The sequence below is a fragment of the Mesoplodon mirus genome (genome assembly GCF_964341445.2).
Source record: "Mesoplodon mirus genome assembly, chromosome: 2".
Taxonomy (NCBI): Eukaryota; Metazoa; Chordata; class Mammalia; order Artiodactyla; family Ziphiidae; genus Mesoplodon; species Mesoplodon mirus.
Window position 1 is genome coordinate 117108696 of NC_138977.1, and position 27057 is coordinate 117135752.

A 27057-nucleotide genomic window follows, 5' to 3' on the forward strand; every position below is an offset into this window, starting at 1 on the left:
ATGCCTACTTCCTTTTCCAGTCAAGCACTAACTGCCTATAGCGGGGTTAAGGATGCAATGCGGGTGGGAAGGAAAAGGACAGTTCCCCCAGCTTTTGTACTTGTGAGCAAACAGCTCTTTCATGATTTTTACTACTAATGATAAGACAGCATAAAAAGGTTTAAAGGCTCCTTCCTAAAATACTTTTTCCATGTACCTTCCCCCCACCCCGCCACAAATGGAAAGATACTGCTGTACCCAGATACTAATTAGTTTTGAGGCACAAGTTACATTAGAAGGAAAAAGAATTTGGGCTAGTGTGTAAATTTCATTCAGTGGAGACTCCTTGGTTAAATAAACAGCAGAATTTGCTGGGTTGGGAGAAAGGAAAAGAGGCCCAGAATGCTTACTGCTTGTCACTCTCAGCTTTCTCATGGAAGACTTTACTAAGGGAGTTTCCAGGGAGGAGAATGAGCTATTCTAAGCAACGACATTTAGGAAGAAAGAGCAGTTCCTGTGGTCTTCGGGCCAGCTAGCTATAGAAACTGGTCCCAAGTAGTCAGTGGCTTGGAAATGGGGTAGATGAATTGTGAACTGCCCATATAGTACAGTTAGGAAGTATGTGGATAAAAATTCCTGGAGCTGAAGTCTTCTTTATTGACAGAATCAACAGAACACGCATGGCAGAGTTGGCCACAACATCCCAACACAGCACATTCTGACATTCCAATTAGACTCATGTAAATGTGGCTCCTTTTGATTCCTTCAACTTGGTACTATGATTATCTGTACACAGGGATTCAATATTGAAACAGCCTCACTCACATCACCACGATCACTCAGTTTTTGGAGACTAACAGATTGGTCCAAATTTTAAAAAAGGTAATAGTCTAAAAGACAAAAAAACCCCAAAAAGTCAACTAAGCTATCAGGCCTCATCGAGAGTGGCTTAATATCATTCATTCTCTTCTCTGAACATTTTACTCAAGTGTTTTACTAGAGCTACTAGCTCAGGGTTCCCACCACACGCATCGATTTGTTTATAGGCTTTAGACTCAAGCTCTTTAAGAGTATTCCGAGTGTATTCAAAAGAACCTACATTCTCCAGATAATGTACACAGTATTTTTTAACATCTACATTTTCGGTTCTCTGGCGCAAGATATTCTGCACCTGGGTGCTTTCAGGCCTCGACCAAATAGCATGAATAGTAGGGAATGAGAACTTTCCCTCTGTTAAATCTTCACAAAAGCTTTTGTTTTCACTATATTCTTTGGAGTGCAGATTAGCATAATCATCCCTAATTTGGAAAAAGAGCCCAAGTGTATTCAGTAGTGGCTTTAAATCTTCTTTGTAATCAGAGAACAACTGCATGAGACCTACTGCTAATCCAAACAGTCCACCTGTCTTCTGCAGCACCATTGCTTTATATTCCTCTTCAGTGGGACAAGTGTAATTATCCCTCCAGTAGATATCCAGGCCTTGTCCCTGATGGAGTTCTAAAAGCTGGCGGGTAAAAAGCTTTACTGCATCTGGGTGATCAAGGGTTAAGACTTTCTCTAGGCCAAGAAAATATACATAATTGGCAGAATTGATGACAGATGGAATTCCATAGATGCTGTGTGCCACTGGAAAGCCACGACGGAGTTTTGAGTTGTCTTCAATATCATCGATGAGTAAACTGGCATTATGCAACATTTCCGTCACTTCAATGATAATCTAACAAGAAATACAATTGAAAATTTTCATTTTATTTGAATTATTCAAGAGCTTATAAATACTTAATGTATATTAACAGATAATCAGTGTCAGGTGCCTTAGTTTTTACAACTAGTTATTATCTAGCAACCTCAATGTAAGATATTGTATGATCATTAAACTGAATTAAGAGCTAGGAGTATTTTTACATGATACCTATTAATTTCTTGGAGATTAAGAATAAGGTTAGAATTGCCTAAATACCTGTAGCTTGTCTTCTGGAACTTTTAGCCAATGATTAAACGCCTGTGAAAGTTTGGTTCTCACTTGTTTACCTGCATTTAAAGAATAAAATTTGGCAATAAATTAATGTTTTTAATTACAAGAAACACATTCAGAAACTTCCTGTGAAACTAATAAAACTTGACAAATTCAGCCCCACCAATCCATTATCTACTGTAGAGCTTGTCTTCCACTGCTGGGCCCTACTACCTCCCTCCACCAAAACTCATATCCTAACACGCACAACCTTTTAAAATTAGGGCAAGCAAAAGAGAGTTCTAGGACTCCAGGGACCCATCAGTAAGCTCACTCCTTTCATCTTAACTTATATCAACAGTTTGGGAATGGAATGTGCTTTTTTTTTTTTTTAACATCTTTATTGCTTTACAATGTTGTATTACTTTCTGCTGTATAACAAAGTGAATCAGCTATATGCATACGTATATCCCCATATTCCCTCCCTCTAGCGTCTCCCTCCCACCCTCCCTTATCCCACCCCTCTAGGTGGTCACAAAGCACCGAGCTGATCACCCTGCGCTATGTCTCCCTGTGCTATGCGGCTGCTTCCCACTAGCTATTTTACATTAGGTAGTGTATATATGTCAATGCCACTCTTTCACTTCTTCCCATCTTACCCTTCCCCCTCCCCGTGTCCTTTATTCCTGTCCTGCTCCTAGGTTCTTCAGAACCATTTTTTTTTTAAGAGTCCATATATATGTGTTAGCATACGGCATTTGTTTTCCTCTTTCTGACTTGCTTCACTCTGTATGACAGACTCTAGGTCCATCCACCTCACTACAAATAACTCAATTTTGTTTCTTTTTATGGCTGAGTAATATGGAATGTGCTTTTAGGGACTTATGATCTAATTCATTCCTTTTTTTGAAAAGGGAGCCAGTCTAGTTAGTGGCAGTTAATTAGCACCATTCACTTCAGAGGCTATAGGTTTTTTTTTTTTTATTGACATGTAGTTGATTTTCAATGTTGTGTTAATTTCTGCTGTACAGCGAAGTGATTCAGTTATACATATATATACATTCTCTTTTAAAATATTCTTTTCCATTATGGTTTATCACAGGATACTGAATATGGTTTTCTGTGCTATACAGTAGGACCTCATTGTTTATCCATTCCATATATAACTATAGGTATTTTTTTGTTTTTGTTTTCCTTTTAGTTTTCCTTTTTACTCTACTTTCCTCTAACATCAAATGGATGGTTTTGGATAGCTCCTTTTTCTTTTTTCTAACTTACTAGTCCAATATACAATGCAACTGAAAGGAATATTTTTTTTTTTTTTTTTTTGCGGTTTGCGGGACTCTCACTGCTATGGCCTCTCCTGTTGCAGAGAACAGGCTCCGGACGCACAGGCTCAGCAGCCATGGCTCACAGGCCCAGCTGCTCCACGGCATGTGGGATCTTCCCGGACCGGGGCACGAACCCGTGTCCCCTGCATCGGCAGGCGTACTCTCAACCACTGCGCCACCAGGGAAGCCCAACTATAAGTATTTTTAAGTAAATGTACTTTGCTATTGAATTACCTTATAGAATTACCTCTTAAAATTATCTACCATTCCTTTATATTAAGATTTTAGAGACTGGACAGCTCTGCTTCTTTCCTATCAAAAAGTGAATTACCACTCCCTGAAGTATCCCCTTTTAACATCCTGAATTTAGTCAAAAGTTAATCTCTTTATTTTGACTAGGGCCATTAGTTTTTCAATATTATCTTTTTCTTACACAGAAAGCTCAAGAGAGGTCTTTGGGTAGTAGTCACCATTAGAAGTCATTTTAGCCCAAATATAAAGGAATGGTAGATAAAAACCACAACCAGTTCATTTAATAAAAATGTTCTTTCTATGAGCTTCCTGCTAAAGCGAATGCACAGTAACGCCCTAATTTCAGATTAGGTTTCAGGAAAATAGTTACATAAAGTTTCAGTGAACAAAAACAGTATTTTTTGAGTCCTATCTGTGTTTTCTCTGCACCAATCAGCCAAACAAATGAATACACACACCCTCATCACATACCCAAATGGAACAAGTTTCACTTTCTGTAAGAAGTCTAAAAGGGAAGGATCTCTTAGGGCTCTGGAAGCAGTATCCTCTGTCTACTAACACTTAGAATGTGGTCTGAGTAGCAATTATATCCTTTATCCTTCTGATTTACTTTCCAGTTTGACAAAGGTCAATCTGGGCTATACTGAGAAGGCACAACTGTGCAAAGTAACCCTATCACCTTAAAAAAAGATGAAGAACAGAGAATCAATGTGCAGGCACATTTCCCCCTTCACTTCAGAATGTATTTAGAAAACAGTACAATAAATGGCTTAACTTACAGGTACTCAGGTATGTATGTATGTATCTATGTATTTATTTATGGCTGTGTTGGGTCTTCATTGCTTCATGGTCTTTCTCTAGTTGCAGTGAGCAGGGGCTACTATTCGTTGCGGCGCGTGGGCTTCTCACTGCGGTGGCTTCTCTTGTTGCGCAGCACAGGCTCTAGGTGCAAGGACTTCAGTAGTTGTGGCTCATGGGCTCTAGAGCGCAGGCTCAGTAGTTGTGGCACACGGACTTAGTTGCTCCGCGGCATGTGGGATCTTCCTGGACCAGGGCTCAAACCCGTGTCCCCTGCATTGGCAGGCGGATTCTTAACCACTGCGCTGCCAGGGAAGTCCCCTCAGGTTTTGTTTTACTATTACAGTAATTACTGTTTCCTCGTTAAGACTTTAACGTTACTGGCTCCCTTTCTGCAGGCCCTCTTCTTCCTCCATTTCAAAACCCACCCTCCACCTCCCACTGCAAAGGCCTGGGGACCTACACTTCTACACTAGGGTAAATAAAGAAACATAAATAAAAGTCATTCTACTTCACTAATTTCAGAATATCCTAATATCAACAATTATTAATTATTATAACCTCTTTTCAGCAAGAGTAACTTTACAATAGAAAAAATGGCCTGATGAAGAGTGGCCCCTGCTCTCCGCAACTAGAGAAAGCCCTCGTACAGAAGACCCAAAACAGCCATAAATAAATTAAAAAAAAAAAAAAAAAAAAAGGCCTGGCCCATCTTTAAGTCACTTTGGTAACTTTGAAGCTCTCTGTGAAAAATACTTTATGCATAACAGTTTCCTCTTTCTTTAGAAAACTCTTTTGAGGTTCTATTGTATCATGGGTGCAAGAGTATATTTAATTTGAAAAATAAAAAGATGGGATACCTAATGAAAGTCTTAAATATGTTATCTAATGGCCTAAAATATTACTTCCAAATAATGAGGATTAAAAAAAATGTTACAGAAGTAGTTCATTACACAGGTAAGCATTACTGTTAAAATGTAACTATAGGCAGTCCTTGTTCTGCACAGTAGTGGAGCAGAGACGTTGGGTGGTGTGCTAGTTGGACACTTGTCATCACTGGTAACTAGCATGTTTTATGGTAGCCCAGTTCCAACCAGTGTTTGCCAGCGTGTAACAAAATAAGTCCAGCAATAGGTGGGAAGAGTACAGGAGAAATAGTGCTACCTTTCTCAATGTGAGACTCTAAAATAAGTAAAGTTACTGGCTGCTGAATAAATGTCACTCAAAAGCAGTCTCTTGGCTTTTTCTTAAACAGTAGGCAACTTTTCCCTTGCATTCTCCGCTTGTCTCTCCTCCATTCTTTTGAAGCATTGACATTAACAAGTATGTCTCCATGAGGGTCTGCCAGAATAGAAATGACACTAATCATGATGGTTTCCAAGGTGGAGGTAGGGAGCTACCACTCTTCTGGCTCAGACAACAGCACTTATCCTCCCCAGATTCATGAAGAATAGAAATGCCATTGAGGAATGCTCATCAAGAAAAGTGTGCACTTTAGAACAGAAATGAAAAACTTTTTGTGATTGAGTTGAGATCATCACTACAGTTGAGCCACACTATGGGCTAAGTGGGTTTCTATAGTTGTCAACTTATCACCTTACTTTTTTTTTTTTTTTTTTTTTGGGGGGCCATGCTGCGCAGCTTGTGGAATCTTAGTTCCCTGACCAGGGATTGAACCCGGGCCCTCGGCAGTGAAAGTGCAGAGTCCTTACCACCGGACTGCCAGGGAAGTCCCAACTTATCACCTTTTAGTAATTGGTTTATACATGAAGTTTTATTACAAGAAGCCACACTTATCACATCCATGAGTTTTTCCTTGCTACTATCATTTCCCAGAAAAGCTTAAAAAAAAAAAAAAGAGCAAAATAAAACAAGCACTTACATATGATTAGGCAGGTATTTCTTTAGGAAGCCATGTTCAAGTGACTCATCTTTATATAGGAATAATGTGGGCTATGCTTCCAAGTAATGTGCTTTGGATGCTTTACTATTTGTCTCTTAAAGGAACTAGTAGTATAAGAAATGCAGTGTATGTGATAATGGAAAACCTGAACAGGGACGTTAAGTGAAGTTTCTTGTTTCACAAATTGGCAGAACATCCCCTAATATCTAAAGAGTAGGGAATAGGAATGTGTGGCATCCATAAAGAATAAAACTTCTAATGATACTCAAATGTTTTAAGTGTTTTTTTTTTTTAGTTGTTATAAAATTGGATATTTTTAAAGGGGTGCCTCAAAAACGTCCCTTTTAAGAACAAAAAGTTGTAAAAGTTTATTATTTTCCTCATATGTATCTTCTTACAAAATAGAAAACAGAAACTCTCAAGAGCTGGCAATTCTAACCTTTTCTGTATGCTAATATTTAAATGACCATTACTTTATATAGATGACCCTATATGTACTATAACTAAACTGTTACCTGGTAACTGAAGTAAGTACTTGTAAGGTTCTAGAAGAATTCTTTGGGCTGTTTCTTGAGTCTTCTCCATTGCTTTTTAATTTCAAAGCTGATCTGTAAAAAAGGAGAAACATAAAGATGATGTAGTTAACTAAATTACCTGAGTATCAAAGTGCAAAGGAATTTGTATTTGTATTTCAAGGTGTTTTAGTAAAGGTAAACTTTCAGTTTGGTTTTAAATGAAAATTCTACACCTATGTAATCTTGAAAACATTATGCTAAGTGAAGGAAGATGGTCACAAAAGGTCACATATTATATGATTCCATTTATATGAAATGTTCAGAACAGGCAAATCTATAGAGACAGAAAGTAGACTAATGATTGCATAGGGCTGGGGTGGGGGGGAAGAGAGAGTGACTGCTAATGGGGGTTTCTTTTTGGGGGGATCAAAATGTTCCAGAATTAGATTGTGGTGCTGGTTGCCCAACCTTGTGAATATAACAAAACACACTGAGTTGAATACTTTAAATGGGTAAACTATATGATATGTAAATTATATCAAAGTCTTCTTTTAAGTGATTATATTGGTCAAGGTGTTCACCTGGATTTTAAGTGGTTTCCTTAGTTATAAAACTTACATTAAAAGCCTGTCCTATTTTATCAACCATAAAATGATTAAATTGTTGACATCAACATCAAAAGAAAACAACAGAATTAGATACTTCTATACTTAACTGAATTAAGTTAAATAAATAAACGTACTTATTTATAAATTAATAAACATATAAATTAATAAACACACAAATTAATAAACACATAACAAATTAATAAACACATAATAAACACATAAATTAATAAACATACTTGTTTTTCTAAGAGCATTAAAATGAGTATGTTTTGGGGCTTCCCCGGTGGCACAGTGGTTGAGAGTCCACCTGCCGATGCAGGGGACATGGGTTCGTGCCCCGGTCTGGGAGGATCCCACATGCCACGGAGCGGCTGGGCCCGTGAGCCATGGCCGCTGAGCCTGCGCGTCCAGAGCCTGTGCTCCGCAAAGGGAGAGGTCACGACAGTGAGAGGCCCGCGTAATGCAAAAAAAAAAAAAAAAAAAATGAGTATGTTTTATACATTTGACCCTTAAACAACAGTGGGGTTAGGGGCACCAACACCCCCCTCCGCACACACACACACAACTGAAAATCTTCTGCAGCCACAGATTCAACCAAGTGCAAATCATGTAATACTGTAGTATGTATTTATTTAAAAAAAATCCAGGTATAAGTGGAGCCCAGCAGTTCCCACTCATGTTGTTCAGGGTCAACTGTGTATTTAAAATAAAAGCAGAAAATCCTATTCTGCATTTTCTTCACAATCAATCCATTTTAGACATTCTGATTAAGACATGCATTTACTCGAGTGCAATTATATTATTAAAAATATTCCCCTGTAGTGACTTACTATTTTGAATTTTATATTTACTTCAATATTTCCTAGAACATCACTCAGTTTTCCTAGAATCCCCCTTTACTATTGAATCTCTACTATTTCTTTGTAAATATCTATTGCTATTTTTGTTTGTCCTCCTATGAGGAGTCTTCATTTCTGTTGTTTTTTCTCTTTTTGGGGGGATGGGAGAGAGTTTTCATTTCTAACTGGCACACTTTAGAAGGTTTCTCACCTTTGTCTACTTTCTTTTGCTTCTTGGGACAATGATTTGGTCTCTAGGATCATGAGCCTAAAAGATTGAAAAGTGTATTTTCTGTAGTCTACTCTTGAGTATCTAGGTGAAACAATAATAAAAAATCGGCACTTCCCAAAGGAAATCCTTTCACCATATGAATCCTAAGAGAAACCTTTCATATAGGAAACTTCTACATCTGCCTTGACCAACAATTAATGTTAAGTATGTTGCAAGGGAAAAAAGCTCAGAAAATATTTTGAAATAATCCAAATACCAGTTTAGTAACCTATTACCTATACTGTTTAAAGTTTGACACAGATTATCTTATTCTTAAGAGATTAAAGAAAGAAAAGATGATGCGCAGGAAGAATAATCACTTAGGTTAAAAGATTATTGAACAGAATTAAAAGTAGAATTTTAAAAAAGCATCTCATATACTATTCTATTTAAGCCAGTTAGTAGCCATCTCTTCCCAACTAGGTTGAGAAAATTATGTTTATCTTTTTCACAGCCTCCAGAACACATATGACTTAACTTAAAAATCAGTAAGACCAACTTTCAATAATTCTCTTTTGTCTCTGTATCAGTAACAACAATACGCCGCTAGACAGATTTTCAGCGCTAATCTGTTTCAATTCTTAGGGCTTAGCTGGTTGATGTTTTATTCGACTGAAAATATTAGTTATGAACTTTAAAAAAATCATTCTTTCCTTTGCTCACTCCAGTAAGTTTAAGAATACTCACTTAACAAATAAATCAATTAATGTTCCTTCCCCAGAGAATGTTTGCATGCAAGTATTCTCAACAGTGGGAAAACACAGAAGCCTCAATTTTGCTAGGTACCGAAAACGAAAGTTTCCTGTCTTCTAAAAGAGTTTGAGGGTTTCTACATTACCGTGGCATATACTCTGATTTGGCTCTTCTTCTCTTCTTCTTTTTTAACCCAAAAGACTCCAATTTATCACACCTAGAAATTTCAGCTATCACATACTGGACCCGAATATAAAGAGGCATTAATGTGTTACATGAACTCTACTAATTTACTTTTTAAAAAGTCATTAATTTTTAAACTAGTTTACCGAAGTATAGTTGATTTACAATGTTGTGTCTAATCTAGTTTTAGAACGAACCACCACAGGATGCCTCTGTGAGAGTCTGAAACTACTCATTTTCAAAACTGGGAAACTGCTTTACATTTGTTCAAACAACACATGATGAATATTAATTAACACAAAATCAGATTCTCTCCTCCGTGTGGACTACTGAAGCAATATCCCCCTGGTCCTCTACTCTTCAGCCAGTGACCTTTTCGAAATTAAAATCTGGTCCTATCTCCCTTCTGACTGGCAACCCTCCGAAGTTATCCCATGGCTCTTAGATAAAAACAAAACTCCCTCACATAGGATATCAGGTTCGGACAGCCAAGCCCCGCGCCCCCCCACCCCCCCCCCGGCCCAGCCGCTCCTCATGGCTTAAAAAGCTCCCTCCTGGAAGAAGGCTTTCCAACGTGATGTTCTTTCTCTCTGGAATATTCTTTCCGTAGTTAACTCCCGCTAACCCTTCCACTCTCGGCTCGATCCTCACTCCCCCGGGAAAGCCTTCCCTCACCTCCCTAAGGCAAACTCCCTATTTCCAATTCTCTTATCACCACGAAACTCTCCTTCGTGGCACTCACACCTGTTGCAATATCACACTGACTTGTGTGGCCATCCTGCCTGTCTCACTAGGCTCAGGTTCACGAAGGCAGGGACCACACCAGGCGGTGGCGTTCAAATGTGGGAAAGACGATATGAACGAAGGGACGTCAGGCGAGTACCTTCCAATGCGTTAGAGGACGAAATCCGGGCACACGCACAGAAAAGTGAAAATATCGTGCAAAGTAATTTTTAAAAAAGGGATGGGTCTGTTTTCAGAATTGCTAAATCGACAAAGTGTAAGCGCCGCTGTGAAGCGCGGAGTACATCCTTCCACTCGAACTCCGGGAGACGATGGATGGGTGTGAAGTCAATTGCTGGAGAGGTGCATGCAGGGAATTTAAATAACTTCGAGGCATATTTTCCACAGAGGCTTGGCAGAAGGGCTTCCAACGCCGACTCCGTCTAGCAGAGCCCGCAGGGTCGGTGAGGTTCCTGCTTCCTCGCCGCCCCGAGGCCCCCTTCCGCTCCGCGGGGTCCCCTACCGCTCCTCCCCTTCTCCAGCGAGAGGATGGAAAATTCAGACACAATCCGGTTCAGCATCCGGGTCCTCACCCTCCTTTCTTTCTTTCCTCTCAGCTCCGCCTCCCAACCTCCCCCACCCTCACTCCCCATCCGGGTTCCCCCCAGGCGCCACCACAGCCACTCACGGTTCGAGGATGATATCACAACTTTCACGCCGAGGGTCCGGGAGTAGCAGTACGCAGCATCAACTTCCCACCTTATAGTTCAGAACAAGGCTCCCCCGGATGCCTACATGAATCCCTCCCCTCACTTCACGATAGCACTCTCCGCCCTCCTCACCCGCCAGCGACACCGCATTGCTCGGTGCAAGAAAATGCGCCATCCCGTTCACACTGCGCAGGCGTCGTTGCCACCTCCCCTTTGCTTTGTCGCCCCGCCCCCTTTCCCTCCCTCCCTTCCCTGTCTCACGTAGGCGCGGGGCGTTGCGGGTCTTGCAGTTCTCAGGGGCAAGGCCTCGCGCATTGGCCCCAGAGGCTGGACTACATTTCCCGGAGAGCTTTGAGGCGTAACTTTCTGTTTCCATAGAACTGGTGGGAAAATGGCGTCGTTGTTTGTATCGCGGGGACCAATAGGAACAGTGTATGGGCGGGTTCTAAAGAAGTCTAACCAATCCGAGGTCGTCTAAGAGGCCATCCGGGAAAGAGGTAGGGGAGGGGAAAAAAAGTCTAGGGGAGGGGAGAAAGGAGGGAAGGGGGGGCGCTTGGGGTGGGGGGAAAGCGATGTTTGCCCGTCAGTCGAGTCCGGAGTGAGGAGCTTAGGCGCCGGAGCGGAGGGAGACTCTTTCGCTTAAGCTTGCAGCCGCCACGGCCACCGCCTGGACCTTTGCCCGGAGGGAGTCGCAGAGGGTCTGTCGCCGCCGTCCTCTGCAGGGCAGCGCGACTGGGGGCCCGGACCTCCAGTCCAGGAGGGATTTTTCGTCGTCCCCCCTCCCCCCAGCGAGGGAGCCCGAGCGGCCGCCAAACAAAGGTACCAGTCGCCGCCGCGGGAGGAGGAGGAGCCGGAGCTTCAGCCTCAGCCACCGCTGGACCCGCCGCCCTTCTTCCCCCATCTCTCCCCCGGGCCTGCTGGTTTTGGGGGGGAGCAGGGGAGGGGACTCTGGACGTGCCAGGGTCGGAGCTTGCCTCTGAGGAAGGTAGGGGCATTTTCTGGGGCTTTCGCTGTCTCGTAAGGGGGTCTTCGGGGGGAGTCACTGGGCCCGGCCGGGGAGCCGGGGAAGATCGTTGGGATGGTATCCCTCGGCGCCCCAATTCGGGGCCTCGGCCTCCGAGGAACTCGCGCCGCCCCCCTCCCCCCCGCAGTTGCCGAGTCCGAGTCGCCCCCCACCCTGGCGGCCGCACACTCGGCGCTTTAGTGCCCCTCAGCCGCGGTGGGGGGCCCCGACCGGTGGGGGGGCTCTGCCGCCGCCCGGCCCCTCGGCGCTCTCGCCGTCCCCGCGGCCGGCAGACGTGGATCCCGCTCGCACTTGTCGGGTGTCCGCCCCGGAGCGGGACGTGGGCTGAGGCTCTGCGGCGGGTCGGTGTAGCCCGCGGCCCTCCGGCGGGTCCGCCGCCCCCGCCGTACTCCCCGAGGCCCGGCCCGCGCCCGCTCGGACGCACCCCGCACCTTCCGAGGGGGAGCGGCCGGGCCGGCGCGCAGGCCCGCGGGCAGGAGGGCGGTTGACCCCGCGCCGGCCCCCGGGCTTGTAGTGAGTTTCTTCTCTGACAGAAATGGCGTCATTGTCGGAGACGGGAAACTCCGTCGGTCCCGACAATGGGGACGGGAAGCTGTCGAGCTGTGTAGGTGGTCGGGTTTGCGGGGATGGCGGGGCCAGAAGGGGCCCCGGCTCGGCGTTTGGTGGTTCGGGGACTGACGCCTCCTTCGGCTCCTTGTCGGGGTGCAGGCTTCGCACGGTTCCCTCCGCCTCCGCCGGTGCAGAGGGGTGCCCGTGGTGTTGACGGGGTGTCTTTTGTTTCGCCTCCAGGTGCAGGTGAATCTGGTGTTTTAGAGGGGATCGCGGCCCCAGGATCATCATGAAGGTAAGATCGCCTCCAGAAAGCCAGCCTCGGGAGCTAGAGGATCCAGGAAGTGGGGAGTTTGATCGGGGTCGTGTGAGCGACCCCCAAGTTTTGCCGAGGAAGGTGTGTGGGGTGGCTTGGGGCCCGAGCTCGTCCCCGGGGACGACGGGAGTCAGCTGCCGTGGATCTCGGTGGGCTTTACTGTGGACTTGGAGCCGGTTATAGGATATCTCGCTGAGAATGATGTTTTTTCCCTCGTATAGAATCTCTCTTTTTTCAGGGAATGAATGATAGGAATAACTGCGTGAATTTAAGTGTTTTAAAAGCAGGTCAAGTAATCTGACTCTAGAAACTGAACCGTACGGTGGTTCTATCGGTTACGCCGATGAAAGAACATCTCATTTATTGTGTGAACAGTAGTGTGAATTTTTAGTAGAAGACCTATTAGATTAGCGAAATTAAATATAATCTCAATCGAAAGATTTTTCAGGAAAATGTTGGTGATCTTTAGACAACTCAGAGATAGCAGTTGTTCCTCGTATTTCCGGGGATTTAGGATTATATGGTGTGTTTTCCTCTACTGATCCATTTGGTCTCTAAATTATCAGATGCTCTCTTGCATCTGTTATCGGTTGTGATAAAACCGACGTGGAAAACCGATGGTCAGGTTCCTCTTAAATGTAAACATGTTAACTGAATGTAGGATGTTGTCTAAAAAGTACAATCTACTTAAATGGTGGAAGAAATTATAGTAATAAAAGGACAGGTTTTCTTTTTTCACTTTAGAGAATATGTAATTGAATGCTGTCATATTTTTTAACGCACTTGAGGATGAAAAGCCTTAGATATCTGAAATGTCTAGATTCAACTGGTGGAACTTAGAGACTAGCAGATATTTTTCATCCATTACAAATTCACAAGTGCTTGAAAGGAGTACAGGGTTTTCACAAGGATAGAAATGCAACAGTTAGTATGTTAAAATATGGGTGTCATCTACTTTCGATAGTTCCTTTGAATTTTTTTTTTTAAAAATTTATTTCTCTTCAGAATCGGGACCGCTTTCATAGTACTGCATTCAGATTAAGATTTGCAATACTTCTGTTTATGGTAGAAAGTGAAAGCTGTGGCCACTTAAATATTTATCAGTTATACAAAGTAATTAAATTTCATCCAGTTTTTTGGGGTTTTTTTTTTTTAGGTTTTTTTATTCTTGAGTTTGGGGTGCTGTAAACTCCTACCTGAAACAGTTTATATCTGCTGAATTACTATTTCACCTTCATGTAAATGAAAAAACAGTGATGTTTCAGAAGTGAATCCCTTTTGTTAATCACAGATGCTAGCTACATTGTCTGTGACCTGTATGAATCAGTGACAAGTAAATTTATCAGGGAAAACTATATATCTTCTTTGGTGTTGGACAACAATTTCTTAAGAAAAGTGTTGGGTTGAATAATATATAATAAGTTCAGAAGCAGATTAATACAGGATTTAGTTTGGAATAAATGTTGTAATCTGTCACAGTTTCCAGTGTAGTGCCTGGCACATCTCGAGCACTCTGTTAATGTTTGATTAAAAGAAATGTAGTAAGTTGAAGGTTTTTTAGATTTTAGATTTTCTTACCTTTTCTTTCTTCCTTTTATTTCCTTTTTTTTTTTCCCTTCAACTTATCTGTTTAAAAAAATGAAAGTACGTTGGAAGCTTCAGCCCTGAAAGTTTCACGGTATTAGGCAAATGCAAATATTTTGGTATCATTTTAGAACTACTCATTTTAAGGGCTCAGCATTTCCATTATTACTGGCTTATAAAAAAAAGTTACTAGTAATGTTAAAAGGAAAGAATTGTTAAAGTAATCTTCTAATTTTATGAAAGAAGAACTTCTGTTATTGTCAGTATAGTAAGTCCTCTCTTTGGGAATCTGCTAGTAATCAGAAGTCCTAAAGATGTAGCTTATTTCTTCCAACTTAATTTTTTATGTTGGGAAAGTTGAGAGGCTGCCCATGATTGGTATTTTGCAATTCAAAAAGTATGTAGTATTGATTATATTAGACTTAGATTTTCTGGTTTGTGTGTTCCCAGTTTCTATATTGTAATGACAACTGAGCTGTAGAAGGACTTATGCCAATTATCGGATCTTATCAAACAGATTTGTATTGTGTAGCAAGCTTTTAAGTTTGTAGTATGTGTCCTACTAGTCACAGAATTAAATTTTATTAAGTGATAGTGTATTGAGGCAATTGAAAGTGTGTAGGAGTACACTTTTTTGGTTGTTGCTTTAAAGTCCCCAAACAAGGAAAAATACATGTAGCATTTTAAGTGCTATATGTTTTAGAAGCAATTTTCCTGTTAGAATTTACTTAAATAAATAAATAAATAAGGCCCCTTTACTGACGAATATACCGTATCTCATGGTATTTTTGCCCAGTGTGTTTTTGAGACATATGACTATAACGTAAAAGCAATTTTGTGCTTTAACACAGATCATGATGTTGGTGTTATGTTCAGTTTATTTTTCATCTTTTTGGTAAACCTTTCAATGTCACCGATAGCACATTATGAGGAAATAATAGATTATTGACATTTATAAATAATTCTAAGACTTAATTATGTCAGATACATTTCCTACTTTTTTCTAAAACTTTTTTTTTTGCTTTTCTATTGTGCAGGTTATTAACATTTCTCATTACACTGCAGTAAATTTTGAAGTGGAAATGGGCTGGATAGAATAGACGTTTCAGAATCTTTAGGGGATAAGTGATTTAGGTGGTTGTACTTAGGATCTGGGGAGATGGGCTTTTTCAGATGTACCGTTCTCTCCTCAGTAATCACTGCCTGAGACCACATAAAAATAATGGATTGATTACAAGTGCCTTTTTAAACATCCTTTGCTTGTGTGAGTATTCTCAGTCCCTTTCCCCTTCCTCCCCCCCTTCCTTTTCCCTTTCCTCTTTCTGGATCCCTCCCTCCCTCTTTCTCTTCTACCGTTCCTTCCTTTCTTCCTCCTTATTCTTTCCTCCCTCCCTCTCCCCATCTCCCTTCCTTTCTCCCTCCCCCTTTTATAAATCATTCATTTAACAACAACCTCTTCCATGTGTCAGGCAGTGTGGCATGATGGTAAATACGCTCTCAGACCTGCTGTCAAGGAGCTCACAATTTAGTTGAAGACGCAGAAAAATGAAGCAAACAGTGCATATTGAATTATAAGAGTATTTTTTGCAATATACAGTATTTGTGATAAGTGCAATGGGAGGACATAAGAGGACACTTAAAGCAGAGAGCCATTGAAAGTTCTCTGGTGGAACTGGCATCTAAGCTGAGGGTTAAAGCTTTTGCTAGGGAAGAAGAGTAGAAGACAGTGTTTCAGATAGGGAACAACATATTGGAAAATAAAGGAAAGAACAAGATGAGGTATCTGGAAACTGTAAGTAGTTCACTATGGCTGGATTAACTTAAAGCGTGATGTATTTGGGGTGGGAATAGGAGGGCAGTGATGGGAGATGAAGTTAAGTTAGGGAGTTGAAAATATTCTCGAAAGCTACATGGAACCGCTGAAGGTAAAGACACTGGTTTGTACTGTAGAGAGATCACTTTGGTAGTATTGTAGTGAATACGTCAGAAGGGAGATCTGAATGGAAAGTCTGGAGATTCCAGGTGATAAGTCAAAGTGAGAAGTGAATAAGGACCTGAACTAATGTGGTGGGAGCGGAACAGAGGGAATAGATCTGAAATACCTAGGACGTAGAATTCAGGGCTAATAACTCACCCTGGGGTGGGAGAAGATGGAGGTTTCTCTCTTGGGGCATGAGATAGATGTTATCGTCATTTGAGTCATGCTGCCACTGGAGTAAACATGAATAAGGTTCTGAGTATTTAAGGGACCTGTAGGAGGTCCACATCCAGGTGGACTTACTAATTAAGATGTAAGGGTAAGAGCAGGTCGAGTGAAGAGAAAGCAGAGGCTTGCTTAATCCAGTGTGAATGTTAACCTGTAGTTAATATTCATAATATTTCAAGGGATTTAGACCCATAATATGGCAAATGTATTTTGTGCTATAAATTTGTGGTCTTTTTGATGAACAGGTAATTTTATAAAATACCAACTTGTTTTCTGTCCAAATTTCTAATCCTTTGCTTATTGTAATTTTGAAAAGTATGCTAGACGAGTACATACTACACTGAAGAGTGTGTTTTTGCTAACTTAGCTTGTAAATTCAGTCTCTGAAGAGATATTGTGTGCCTTCTTTGTACCAGACATGGTTGTAGGTATTGAGGATACAGCGGTAAACAAAATAAGAATTTTTGTGGATTTACTGTCTACAGTCGACCCTAGAACTGCACTTATGTGTGGATTTTTGATAAATACAAATATGCAGTGTAAATATATTTTCTCTTTCTTATGATCTTGGTATTTTCTTTTCTCTAGCTTACTTTACTGTAAAATACATATAACAGTCAAAATATGTGTTAATCGATTTTTTATGTTACTGGTAAGGCTTTGGTTAACATTGGATTAGTAATAGTTCAGTTTGGGGGAAGTCAGAAGTTATACGTGGATTTTCCACTGCGTGGGGGTGGTGGCGCCCCTAACTCTTACATTGTTCAATGGTCGACTGTATTAGGGTAGACAGACACCAAACCAGAAAAAAAGAAGTGATAAGTGGTACGAAGGGAAGTGAAGCCTAATCAGGATAAGAGGGTAGAGTGACCAAGAGTGTTGCTCTAGATTAGATTGTTTGACCTTGAGATGTTTAAGGAACAGGAAGGTAGCCTTTAGGGCTGGAGTGGGAGATGAGGCTTGAGAGGTCACAAGGGCCGGAACAATGTAGGCCACAGCAAGGACTTAGAGTAAAACCTGAGTGTGCTAGGAAGTCACTGCAGAGTCTGGAGCAAGAGAGTGAAGTGGTTGCGTGGAGAATAGAGTGCAGGCAGCAAAAGCGGAAGCAGGAGGTGAGTTGTGCGTCAGTTCTGTTGAGAGAGATGGTGGGGGACCAGGTGTGGGAGATGGATGTACTGAAGGTGGGGACCTAGAATTCTGATGGATGGGGTGTGAGGGAACGGTTCTGCTTGCTGCTTATAGATGACTAACCCTCCCATCTCTGGCCCCTTTAAATAAAAATCGTTTTTGCTGTGATTAGTTGGTGGATGGGATTCTTGGAACTGAGTGTAGCCAAGAAGCCGTTCCCAACTCTTAGCTTTCCCTTACTGGTGAGCAGTGAACACTGAGCTGAGCAGTCCTTTGTTTTTGTTTTTTTGTTTTTGTTTTGAATTTTAGGAAATGAGGTAAAATTCACCCTTTAAAGTATGCAATTCAGTATTTCTTAGGCTTTTCACAAGATTGTGTATCCATCACTACTGTCTAACTCCAGAACATTCTCACCTTCCCCCCAAAGAGTTCTCTCTTCCCTTTACCCCTCCCCTGGTGATCACTAACCTACTTTCTGTCTCCAAGAATTTGCCTATTCTGGACATTTCCTAGCAGCGGAATCATACAGTATTCCTTTTGTGTCTGACTTCTTTCACTTAGCATAATATTTTTAAGGTTCATTCATTTTTTGTAGCATATGTCAGTATTTCATTCCTTTTTATTGCTGAATAATATTCCATTTTCTGGATGTACCACATTTTGTGAATCCGTTTATTAGTTGTTGGACATGTGGATTATTTCTACTTTTTGCCTATTATGAATAATGCTGCTGTGAACATGATTTACAAGCTTTTGTGTGGACATGTATTTTTCAGTTTTGGGGGGCGTCCTAGGAGTGGACCTTTCAGTTTTCACCACGGTGATACTACCTGTGGTAACTCTGTTGAGAGCTGAGTGTTGGACTTCAGATGTTTTGTGTTGCTGTGGCAAATGGCCACCAAGAAGTTGGACATTGAAAAAATTCACTTGGGGCTTCCCTGGCGGTCCAGTGTTTAAGACTCCGCACTTCCACTGCCAGGGGCACGGGTTCATCCCCACTGCTTCTCAGTGTGGCAGAAGAAGAAATTAGTTCAACATTTACTGAACGCTTACGTGCGAGTCTCTGACCTAACCATTTAGGATATATCAGGGAACAGGACAGGTAGAAAGTCCTGGCCCTGCGGATGTTACCTTTTAAGGTGGGGAGGTGGGCACACGAATCAGAATAAACATAGTAAGTAGATTATCTAACCTGTTAGGTGGTCAACAGTAGGGCACTAAGCGGGGAGCTCGGTAAGGAGGATTGGGACTGTGGAGTGGGCAGGTTGTAGCACTAAGTGAGATGGTCAGGTAGGGCTCATTGAGAAGACATTTGTGCAAATGCGTGATGGAAGGATGTAAGGGAGCAAGTCATGTAGCTTCAAAGGCATCTGGACATGTTCAGTGAAGTGCACAGAGGCCAGGGTGGCTGGAGTGGAGGAAGGAAGGAAGGAAGGAAGGAAGGAAGGAAGGAGGGAAGAGATCGGGAGTGGACGGGGTCAGACAGGTAAGGGGGATGCAGGCTGGGGGTGGAGCAGATCAGATCACATCACCTGGGACCTTGCAGGCTTTTGTGAGGATTTTGGCTTTCACTCTGATAGAAATAGGGAGCAGTTGTGGGTTTGGAACAGAGGAGTGATGCAGTCGCATTACAGAGTGGCAGATTTTCATTATATTTTTAAAGGATCACTGACTGCTGTGTTACAAACAGGCTGTAGGCAAATCTACAGGATAGAACCTGACCAGTTAAGAAGGTGTAGTTATAAGGAATGGTGGCTGGCTGCCACCGTGAGGGAGGTGCGGAATGGTCAGATTCTAGATGTGGTTTGAGTGTAGAGCCAAAAGGAGTTCTTGTCAGATTGAATGCAGAGGAAAGGCAAGGAGGATACCAAGATGTTTTGGCTGAATAACTGGAAAATTGGGATTTTATGATGAAGTTAGGGCTGCGTAATTTTTGGAAGTAAACATTTATATTTAATAAATTTATAAGATATATTTTATATTTGTGAAGCATGCTGACTGGTATATTGCTCTGTGAAATGTGGCTGTAAACAAAATGTAGGTATGCTATACAGTGGACCCTTGAACAGCATGGGTTTCAACTGCTTGGGTCCACTTAGACGAGAATTCTTTGCAGTGAATACTACAGTCGTACTACACAGTGTGTGGTTGGCAGAATCTGAGAATATGGAACTGCAGATAAGGAAGGCCAGCTGTAAAGTTATAGCGAGATTTTCAGCTGCGCCCTTAACCTGGTGTTGTTCAAGAGTCAGCTTGGTTAGCTTTTTAGTAACAGACGTTTAGAAGCGTTGGAGCCTTTCATTCTTGTTGAATTGTTTAAAAACAGGACTGCTGCTGCCGCCTTCATTTTGGTGTCACAGAACAAGGATGTTTCTACATTCATGAGACGCATGCACTAGTATTCTGTGTAAGATGACACCCACAGTCATCTGTGGGTCAAAAAGGATCAAAATCTTTCTGACATTTAAATGTTGCAGATTCTAGAAGGCGTGGATTTTGATAAGGCATATACTGCAAGTAGAATTATTTAAAATTTGTATTGATTACCTAAGTGCAAAGCATCACTTTTAGCTTGTAGCTTAATTTGAATATAAAAGACAAAATATTAAAAAAACAAATGTGTCACTATTTCTTTTAGCTGGGCCTTCTTTAAACCTAGTGGACATTGAATGAAACATAAGCTATAAATAATGAGCTTTTGTTCCCAAGATGATTGAACTTTTTCATTTATTTACTTTACATCAAAATAAGACAGCATATTTGTTACCTCTTAAACTACTAATCAGTATGTTTAACTTAATTTTAAGAAAGAGCTTTTGTTATAAAAATTATTACATTTCTCTTCTTTTAGGAGTGTAGGAAATCTTGACATTCGAGTTTTCCATGGAAGATAACGTGTTTCTAGAAATCTGATAATTTTCATACTAAGATTGGAGACAGCATTCAAGTTTGGGGAGGAAAAATGAGTTTAAAAAAATATGTAAACAGTTTACCAGAAGATAAAAAGATCTGCTAGGGTTAGTTTACAAAGACAGAGAAACCAAACTTCATGTTCACCTTGTATACTAACAGTCATGTTTTAGGCTGGTTAATAGGAGTAAAGGGACAAAATAAAAGAGGCAGAAAAGCAAGTTTTAAAACAACACTTGTCTTACTCTGAGGATAATATCCAACTGTGAATAACTAGATGTACTGAGCTTTAGGACAGTTGGAGATAAGTGTACAATTCTACTTACTCTGCCTGGTGTGTCTTCCCAGCTTAACATTGGTGCTGGCAGTCAGGTGTTAGAGAGCCTGATTCTCTGGGCCATTATTATGATTTGAAGGAAGAAAATCTTTACAGAAAGTAATGTATCACCTTTAAGTTATAAATTTAGCTATTAATTAAGAGAATAATAATTCCGTACGAAGTCTTTTACTATTCAAATGTGTCAGATTACAGTCCATATGGGACAATGGGATGGATCCTTTACTTAGACTTTCCGTATTTAAGCCATTTTTTTCTGATTAATAGATGAATTTTGGGCAGTGTGACTTAACGCTAGGATATCTAAAGTCCTATGTCAAGGTTTTGACAAGTAACAGACTGCTGTCTCCTAATTTGATAATCTTGCAGGGCGTAATTGCTTATGAGAGTATAGTCATTGATAACTGTTTAATAAGTTTCATTTAAAGTCACACTAATTTTTTATTATTTTCTTTAATAGCAGAAATGAAGATAATAAACTGCCAAACCTTTGATCAAATGGTACCTAAAGAAAAAACTCATACTGATAGTCAAAGTTAAACTTGAAAATGGCTATAAAAACCACTTTGTTTAGTTAAAGTACTCAGTAAATCGTGTAGCTTAGTCATTAAGAGCATATGGCTGGGAAAGAGAGAGGTCTTGTAGCCATTCCTGTCTTTCTGTGTTCTTTACTTTGCTGTTGAAGTTTAGGTAAAGTTATTTGTTTTTGAATTGAAAGTAAACATCAGTTTCATTTTTTGCAAAGTGGGGTAATAATAGTTACATCACGGGGTTGTGTAAGTACTAAATGAAATTACTTTTGACGTACGCTGTGCTCGGCATTGTTCTGAGCAGTCAGTACATGGTAGCTTCATTATTCTGGTAAAAGCCTGTCATTTCTGTTTTAAGTGGATAGAGTGAGGATTCTTTCATCAAGACTGCTTGGGATTGAATTGGGACTCTTGTGCTACCAAGTTGTGGGCAGTTTTCTTAAACTCTCTAGGAAGGCTGGTGTCCTTGTCTAAGATGAGGAATGGTGGTAGCACTTACCTCATGGGGCTGTTGGGATGACTAAGTGTAATAACAAGACCTACTCCATGATAAGTTATTACTTATTATGTAAAATTGTAGCTATTATTATTAGTTCATGGAAAGAATGTGTAAACTCTTGTGAATTTAAGTAGGCTTTTGGGGTGATGCAGTGACTCTAGTCTCTTAAAGGTTGATTTGGAAGTTGGGGGAAGAAGTTACAATTTTGCGATTGAGATTAAAGCCTGTTATTGCTGTCTTTATGAAATCCTTAAAAACAGAGTGTTCAGTGGAAGGTGAAAACCAGATTTCTTTATTCTAAGAACTCTTTGCTCCCATTTCAAACCTTTATTTGTTTTAGCACTTCCTGATGCAGAAGCTTCTCTTAGTAAATACAATACTTGTTCTCTCTTCTCGTTTGCTGCTCGATTGCCCAGATGGGATTCTTTCAAGGGAAAAGTAAATTTTACTTCCAAGCCTAGAGGGTGGTTATTGCATTAAGTGAGCCACAGGAGATCTTCACTTTCTAAGTGGGCATCCACCTCCAGACTTGCTTATGTGGGGACATTTTTTTTCTTCTCAGGGTCAGATCACTGTTGTGATGTGGCAGTTAGTCACCTGAAGCTGCTCTAGCGTGGCAAGCCTGTGGGGATAGGGCCAACGCGTGCTGGGGCCCCTGCCAAGCCTGCGTCTCTACTCAAGAGAGTAAAAGGAAAACCGAACAGGCTTGACGATAGACAGCTACTGTCGCTGTCAAAGTTTAAATGAGGCAGCTTGGCTTACACCTATTTGGGAGTCTTTAAAACATTTAGCTTTTTATATTTTCAGTTTTATCTTGGTAAGTATAGCTCATCCGAGGTCCCATTTCAATTTTTTATCTGAATATCCTTGTTAAAAGTTGTTCACTGATTTTTTTTTTTTTTTGGCTGCACCCCGCGGCTTGTGGGATCTTAGTTCCCGACCACGGATCGAACCCGGGCCGCCTGCAGTGGAGGCGTGGAGTCCTAGCCACTGGACCTCCAGGGAAGTCCCATGTTCAGTGATTTAAAAAAAAAAAAAGTGGTTCAGTGTCAGAGGGCTCTGGAAACTTAGTAAGTCACCTAATATTTTGCCCTGCTCCAACTTGGAGAAATACTTTTCTAAACTAGTTCTATTCCTAGCAAAATTAAGTAAGTTTTCTTTTTTAATTGTAAAAGCAATACAGTTTGCTGTAAATATTGAAAATTACAGAAATGTAATATATACAGTGAATAGTAAAAGTCATTACCTTCCCCATTCTCAGTTCCTGTTGGCAATTTGATTTAAAAGTTTGGGGTGTATTCTTCCATACGTTTTTCCTTGAACATATAAACAGACATCTGAGTATTTTTTGATATGCTTGGTATTACAAAAATGGGCTTATACTTTGCCTATTGTTCTGTGGCTGTTTTTACATCTTTCTATATCAGTATATAACAGATCAGTGTCATTCTTTTTTGATGCCTTCAGCAAGGTTTTATTTGCATTCAGTGTGCTATTTTCTCTACCACCAAATGATTTATTTAGGTCACCACTGTGTTTCTTTAGCTTTATGTTATGGCAGATATGTATAGGGCTTGCTTAGCAGTGTTCAGCATTCAGTAGATATTCAGTAAGTATTATTAATGTATTTGAATATCTAGTATACTAGGTGGTGAATAGTCCCAGTCATCTCTAACATTTATAATAGCCTCTCATAACCCTATGGATTATTATTACAGCTACTATTAATGAAATCTGATTGCATGAGATTGCTTTTTTAAAATGTTTATTTATTTATTTATGGCTGCGTTGGGTCTTCGTTGCTGCGCATGGGCTTTCTCTAGTTGCGGTGCGCCGGGAGCTGCTCTTTGTTGCGGTGCGCGGGCTTCTCATTGCAGTGACTTCTCTTGTTGCAGAGCACGGGCTCTAGGCGCGCGGCCTTCAGTAGTTGTGGCACACGGGCTCTAGAGTGCAGACTCAGTAGTTGTGACTCGCGGGCTCTAGAGTGCAGGCTCAGTAGTTGTGGCGCACGGCCGTAGTTGCTCCGTGGCATGTGGGATCTTCCCGAACCAGGGCTCGAACCCGTGTCCCCTGCATTGGCAGGTGGATTCTTAACCACTGCACCCCCAGGGAAGTCCCGAGATTGCTTTTAAAAGGTAAGCTGTGAGAGGTAGTGAGGGAACATCCTGTGCTATATGGCTGCTTCTAAAGAAGCTAATGTTGTTCTTGTCTCTTATTAGAAAGTTTAATTTGGGACAGACCACTGTAGGCAGTGACCCCAGCAGATGTTTAGAGTCAGAATATGTGGTTTGTAAAGGATTTTGTAACACTACAGTTAGGTTTTTAAATGGCACATTATGTTTGTAAAGTTTCATAATCATTAGTTATTTCTTATAACATCCCTTTGAGGCAGGTCAGCAGCATTTTTCCTCTTTTATGGTTGAAGAAGCAGATGCAAAGATGTTGAGTGATTTGCCCACAGGCACACATTAAACTGATGGCAGAATCTGTTCTCCTGTTAGTAAACTGAACCATGCTGCCTCTGCTAGTTACAAGAGAGTAATAAAGGTGTTGCCATTTAGTGACCTTTTGATGGCTTTATGGAATAGTTAGTTTAGAAACCTTTTACCTACTTTTATTGAAAGGAACAGTTTTAAAGCTAGAATTTATTTGCATTATAGTATTAAATATTTTAGGGAAATCTGTCCTATTCTCTTATAAAACAGAAAAAATTATATGAAAATATATTAAAATGAACCGCAGTGGACTTCATTTTCCTGGGGTAACCTATACTGGCTTGAAAATTAGTATCGTAAATTAGAGGAAAACAGTACAAGGCTTTGAAGATATTTTAAATAGGAGAAAAATGAATCGTCAGGGTATATTTCCGCAAGTAATTTTGAGTTGAAACACTGTGGCTCATAGAGCCAGAAGAGACTTGCAAAGAATATTTGGACCTGTGGATTTAGACACCAACTGTTCCACCATGTAACAACATGGAGGTTATCTAGTCTAAAAAACTTTCTACAATCTTGGTGGCATTCCTTAAGTTATAAGTTTAGTTGTGTGAATCATTCTCTATTTACTTGTTAGGACTTGATTCTATTATTCCATAAATTGCTGTCATATTTTAAAAGAATATTTTAAAATTCAGGGTTAATTCCTGTGTAATTGTTTTTTAGAAGTCAAGAAACTATTATGTAAGAGTATGCAAGTTGAATTTTGAGGCATTGAATGGGACAGAGGTTTTTATAAGCAAATCATGGCTAAATTTTACTGCTTACTACCTATGTTCTTCACAAAACTGTTTAGCAAATTCTTGTAGAATGGTGACAGATTTAGGCTTTATTTGTTTCATATTGCTGCTGTAACAAGTTGCCACATATTTAGTGGCTTAAAACAACACAGACTTTTAATTTTACAGTTCTGGATATCAGAAGTCTGAAATGGGTCTCACTGAACTGAATTCCTTGTGTGGGCTCTAGGGGAGATTGTTCCGTGCCTTTTCCAGCCTCCGGAGGCTGTGCACATTCCGTTGCTTGTGTTCTCACCTCCGTCTTCAAAGCCAGCAGTTTTAGTATCTTCAGATCTCTCTGGCTTTGACACTACCTCTTCTGCCTCCCTCTTTCACTTATGTTAGGACCCTTGTGATTTCTTTGGGCCCATCCAAATAATCCAGGATAATCTTCCCATCTCAACGTCAGTTGACTAGTAACCTTAATTCCATGTACGATCTTAATTCCCCCTTGCTGTTTAACAACAATTTCACAGATTCTGGGGATTAGGATACAGATATCTTTGGGGAGGCCATTATTATGCCTACCACAGACTCTTTAGTTCAGCAAAATCTCTTTAACCTTTCAGGCTTTTCTGTAAAATGAGATTAATATTACTGTTTACTACAAAGGAGTTTAATGAAAATGGCAATTATATGCCCATGCAGACAGACCATGCATAGAATACACTCAGAAATATTAACTGATGCTTTCTGAGTTAGGTGGATGCTTGCGGATAGGTAGTCTCCAAGGTAACCAGTGAGTGGGCTTGGTAAACTTCAGTCTGAATATCTGGAGTTAAGCTTGGCCTCTGGAAGCAGAACAAGAAGTCAGTGAATCAAATGCTTTCCAGAGAATGAGGCTTCATTACTGTTGTTTACTCTTCATTTGACTCTTGTAAAGGCAGGCTTTTGTTTTAGTATTCAGCTTTTCCAGACCTTTGCGTGTTGAGGACAGTGATAATTTATAGCATAGTGTTGAAAAAAATAGATCAATGCCTAACCGTAATTTGTTTTATGGTTGGAATCTGTTTTAGTCTCAAAGATACAACACATTTTTTAAGCAGTAGGCTTTTCTACTTGCTAGGATTTTTCAAAGAACTACTATGACAATAATTAATGGAGAGGCCTTCAGTAAGTGCAGTTTTAAATCTCAATTGCTTATGATTGATTGTTTTGTATGTGCCAAGTTGGTATTCCTTTTTGTAGTTAAACTTGGAGACTTGCTGTGTTTAATGTGATTTCCTAATTCTTCTTTGTGAGTCTTTCAACTCTCACAACTGTGGTGTTGTGAGGCAAGATTCACAGGGTGAAGTAGTAGATAGTGAAAATGGCTGTTAGAAAACCCTGCCGAAGCGAATTGTAGGGGTAGATATGTCTTCTTTATTATTTCTATATCCAGGTTAAAATTTGAGTTACGTAGCTCTAGAATAAATTTAGCAAAACATTTCCATGTGATCATTCACTAGGTTACCTTGTAGATAGTATAGATGGAAAGAAATCCACTAATTCTGTTTTATTACAGACCTGTTTCAAGTAAGTAAGTGATTGAAATTTTCTCAGTTCTGTGGTTGGAAAAACTTGTTTTTTTCTACGTTGCATTATCATGTATTTCTTTGCACACATAGCTGCTGATTGAATATGGTTTAAGTTAGAATGTGCCTAAGATTGAGTTGTAACCAGTCATTTGGTTCTTGTAGCATGACAGGGTCCTCTGACTCTGATTCTAACCCTTCTCTCCTTTGCCGTATCACTATACACATATTTCTAGCAGTGCCCCCATAACACTCTAATGACAGGCAGTAAATACTGGACAACTGTTTATTTGCATCCATGCATCAGTACACAAAATAAGTTTCACAAAGTTCTGTCTGCCTGAGTTGTAAATTTATGCTCTCAAAGTTTCTGTTTTACATATATAAAATATTTTGTCTAGTGTTTCTTAGAATACAGATATATGAA

The 27057-nt window shown here is 40.6% G+C and overlaps 2 protein-coding genes across 10 annotated transcripts in view; one reads left to right on the forward strand and one right to left on the reverse strand.

Annotated features, from left to right (window-relative positions):
* Positions 1-612: 612 nt before the first annotated feature.
* On the reverse strand, positions 613-10925 carry GGPS1 (geranylgeranyl diphosphate synthase 1). Of its 4 annotated transcripts, none has more exons than XM_082611057.1 (4): positions 10892-10925; positions 6733-6825; positions 1940-2010; positions 613-1696 (listed from the first exon to the last, which is right to left on the reverse strand). In XM_082611057.1, exons 2-4 carry the CDS (start codon positions 6800-6802, stop codon positions 935-937), a joined length of 903 nt encoding a protein of 300 aa, XP_082467183.1. In that variant the 5' UTR covers positions 6803-6825; positions 10892-10925; the 3' UTR covers positions 613-934. The 4 variants fall into 4 exon arrangements, with proteins under 4 accessions (XP_082467183.1, XP_082467180.1, XP_082467181.1 ...); XM_082611054.1 differs by lacking the exon at positions 10892-10925 and adding an exon at positions 10738-10885; XM_082611055.1 differs by lacking the exon at positions 10892-10925 and adding an exon at positions 10210-10629.
* A 402-nt stretch (positions 10926-11327) lies between these two features.
* ARID4B (AT-rich interaction domain 4B) overlaps positions 11328-27057 on the forward strand; it is a 125512-nt gene continuing 109782 nt past the window's right edge. For 5 of the 6 annotated variants that reach the window (XM_082635110.1, XM_082635112.1, XM_082635113.1 and 2 more), the window contains exons 1-2: positions 11328-11744; positions 12573-12627. In XM_082635110.1, coding sequence (XP_082491236.1) covers positions 12622-12627 — 6 coding nt within the window. In that variant the 5' untranslated portion in view covers positions 11328-11744; positions 12573-12621. The remainder of the gene's footprint in view (positions 11745-12572; positions 12628-27057) is intronic. The other variant, XM_082635111.1, reaches the window with a different exon arrangement.

Bases quoted from the DNA above. Each gene is read 5' to 3' on its own strand.
- GGPS1 (XM_082611057.1), bottom strand. From the start codon at position 6,802: ATGGAGAAGACTCAAGAAACAGCCCAAAGAATTCTTCTAGAACCTTAC. The intron at 2,011-6,732 runs GTAACAGTTTAG...CTTTAAATGCAG, and splicing joins GTACTTACTTCAGTTACCAG to GTAAACAAGTGAGAACCAAA. The intron at 1,697-1,939 runs GTATTTAGGCAA...ATTTCTTGTTAG, and splicing joins TTCCAGAAGACAAGCTACAG to ATTATCATTGAAGTGACGGA.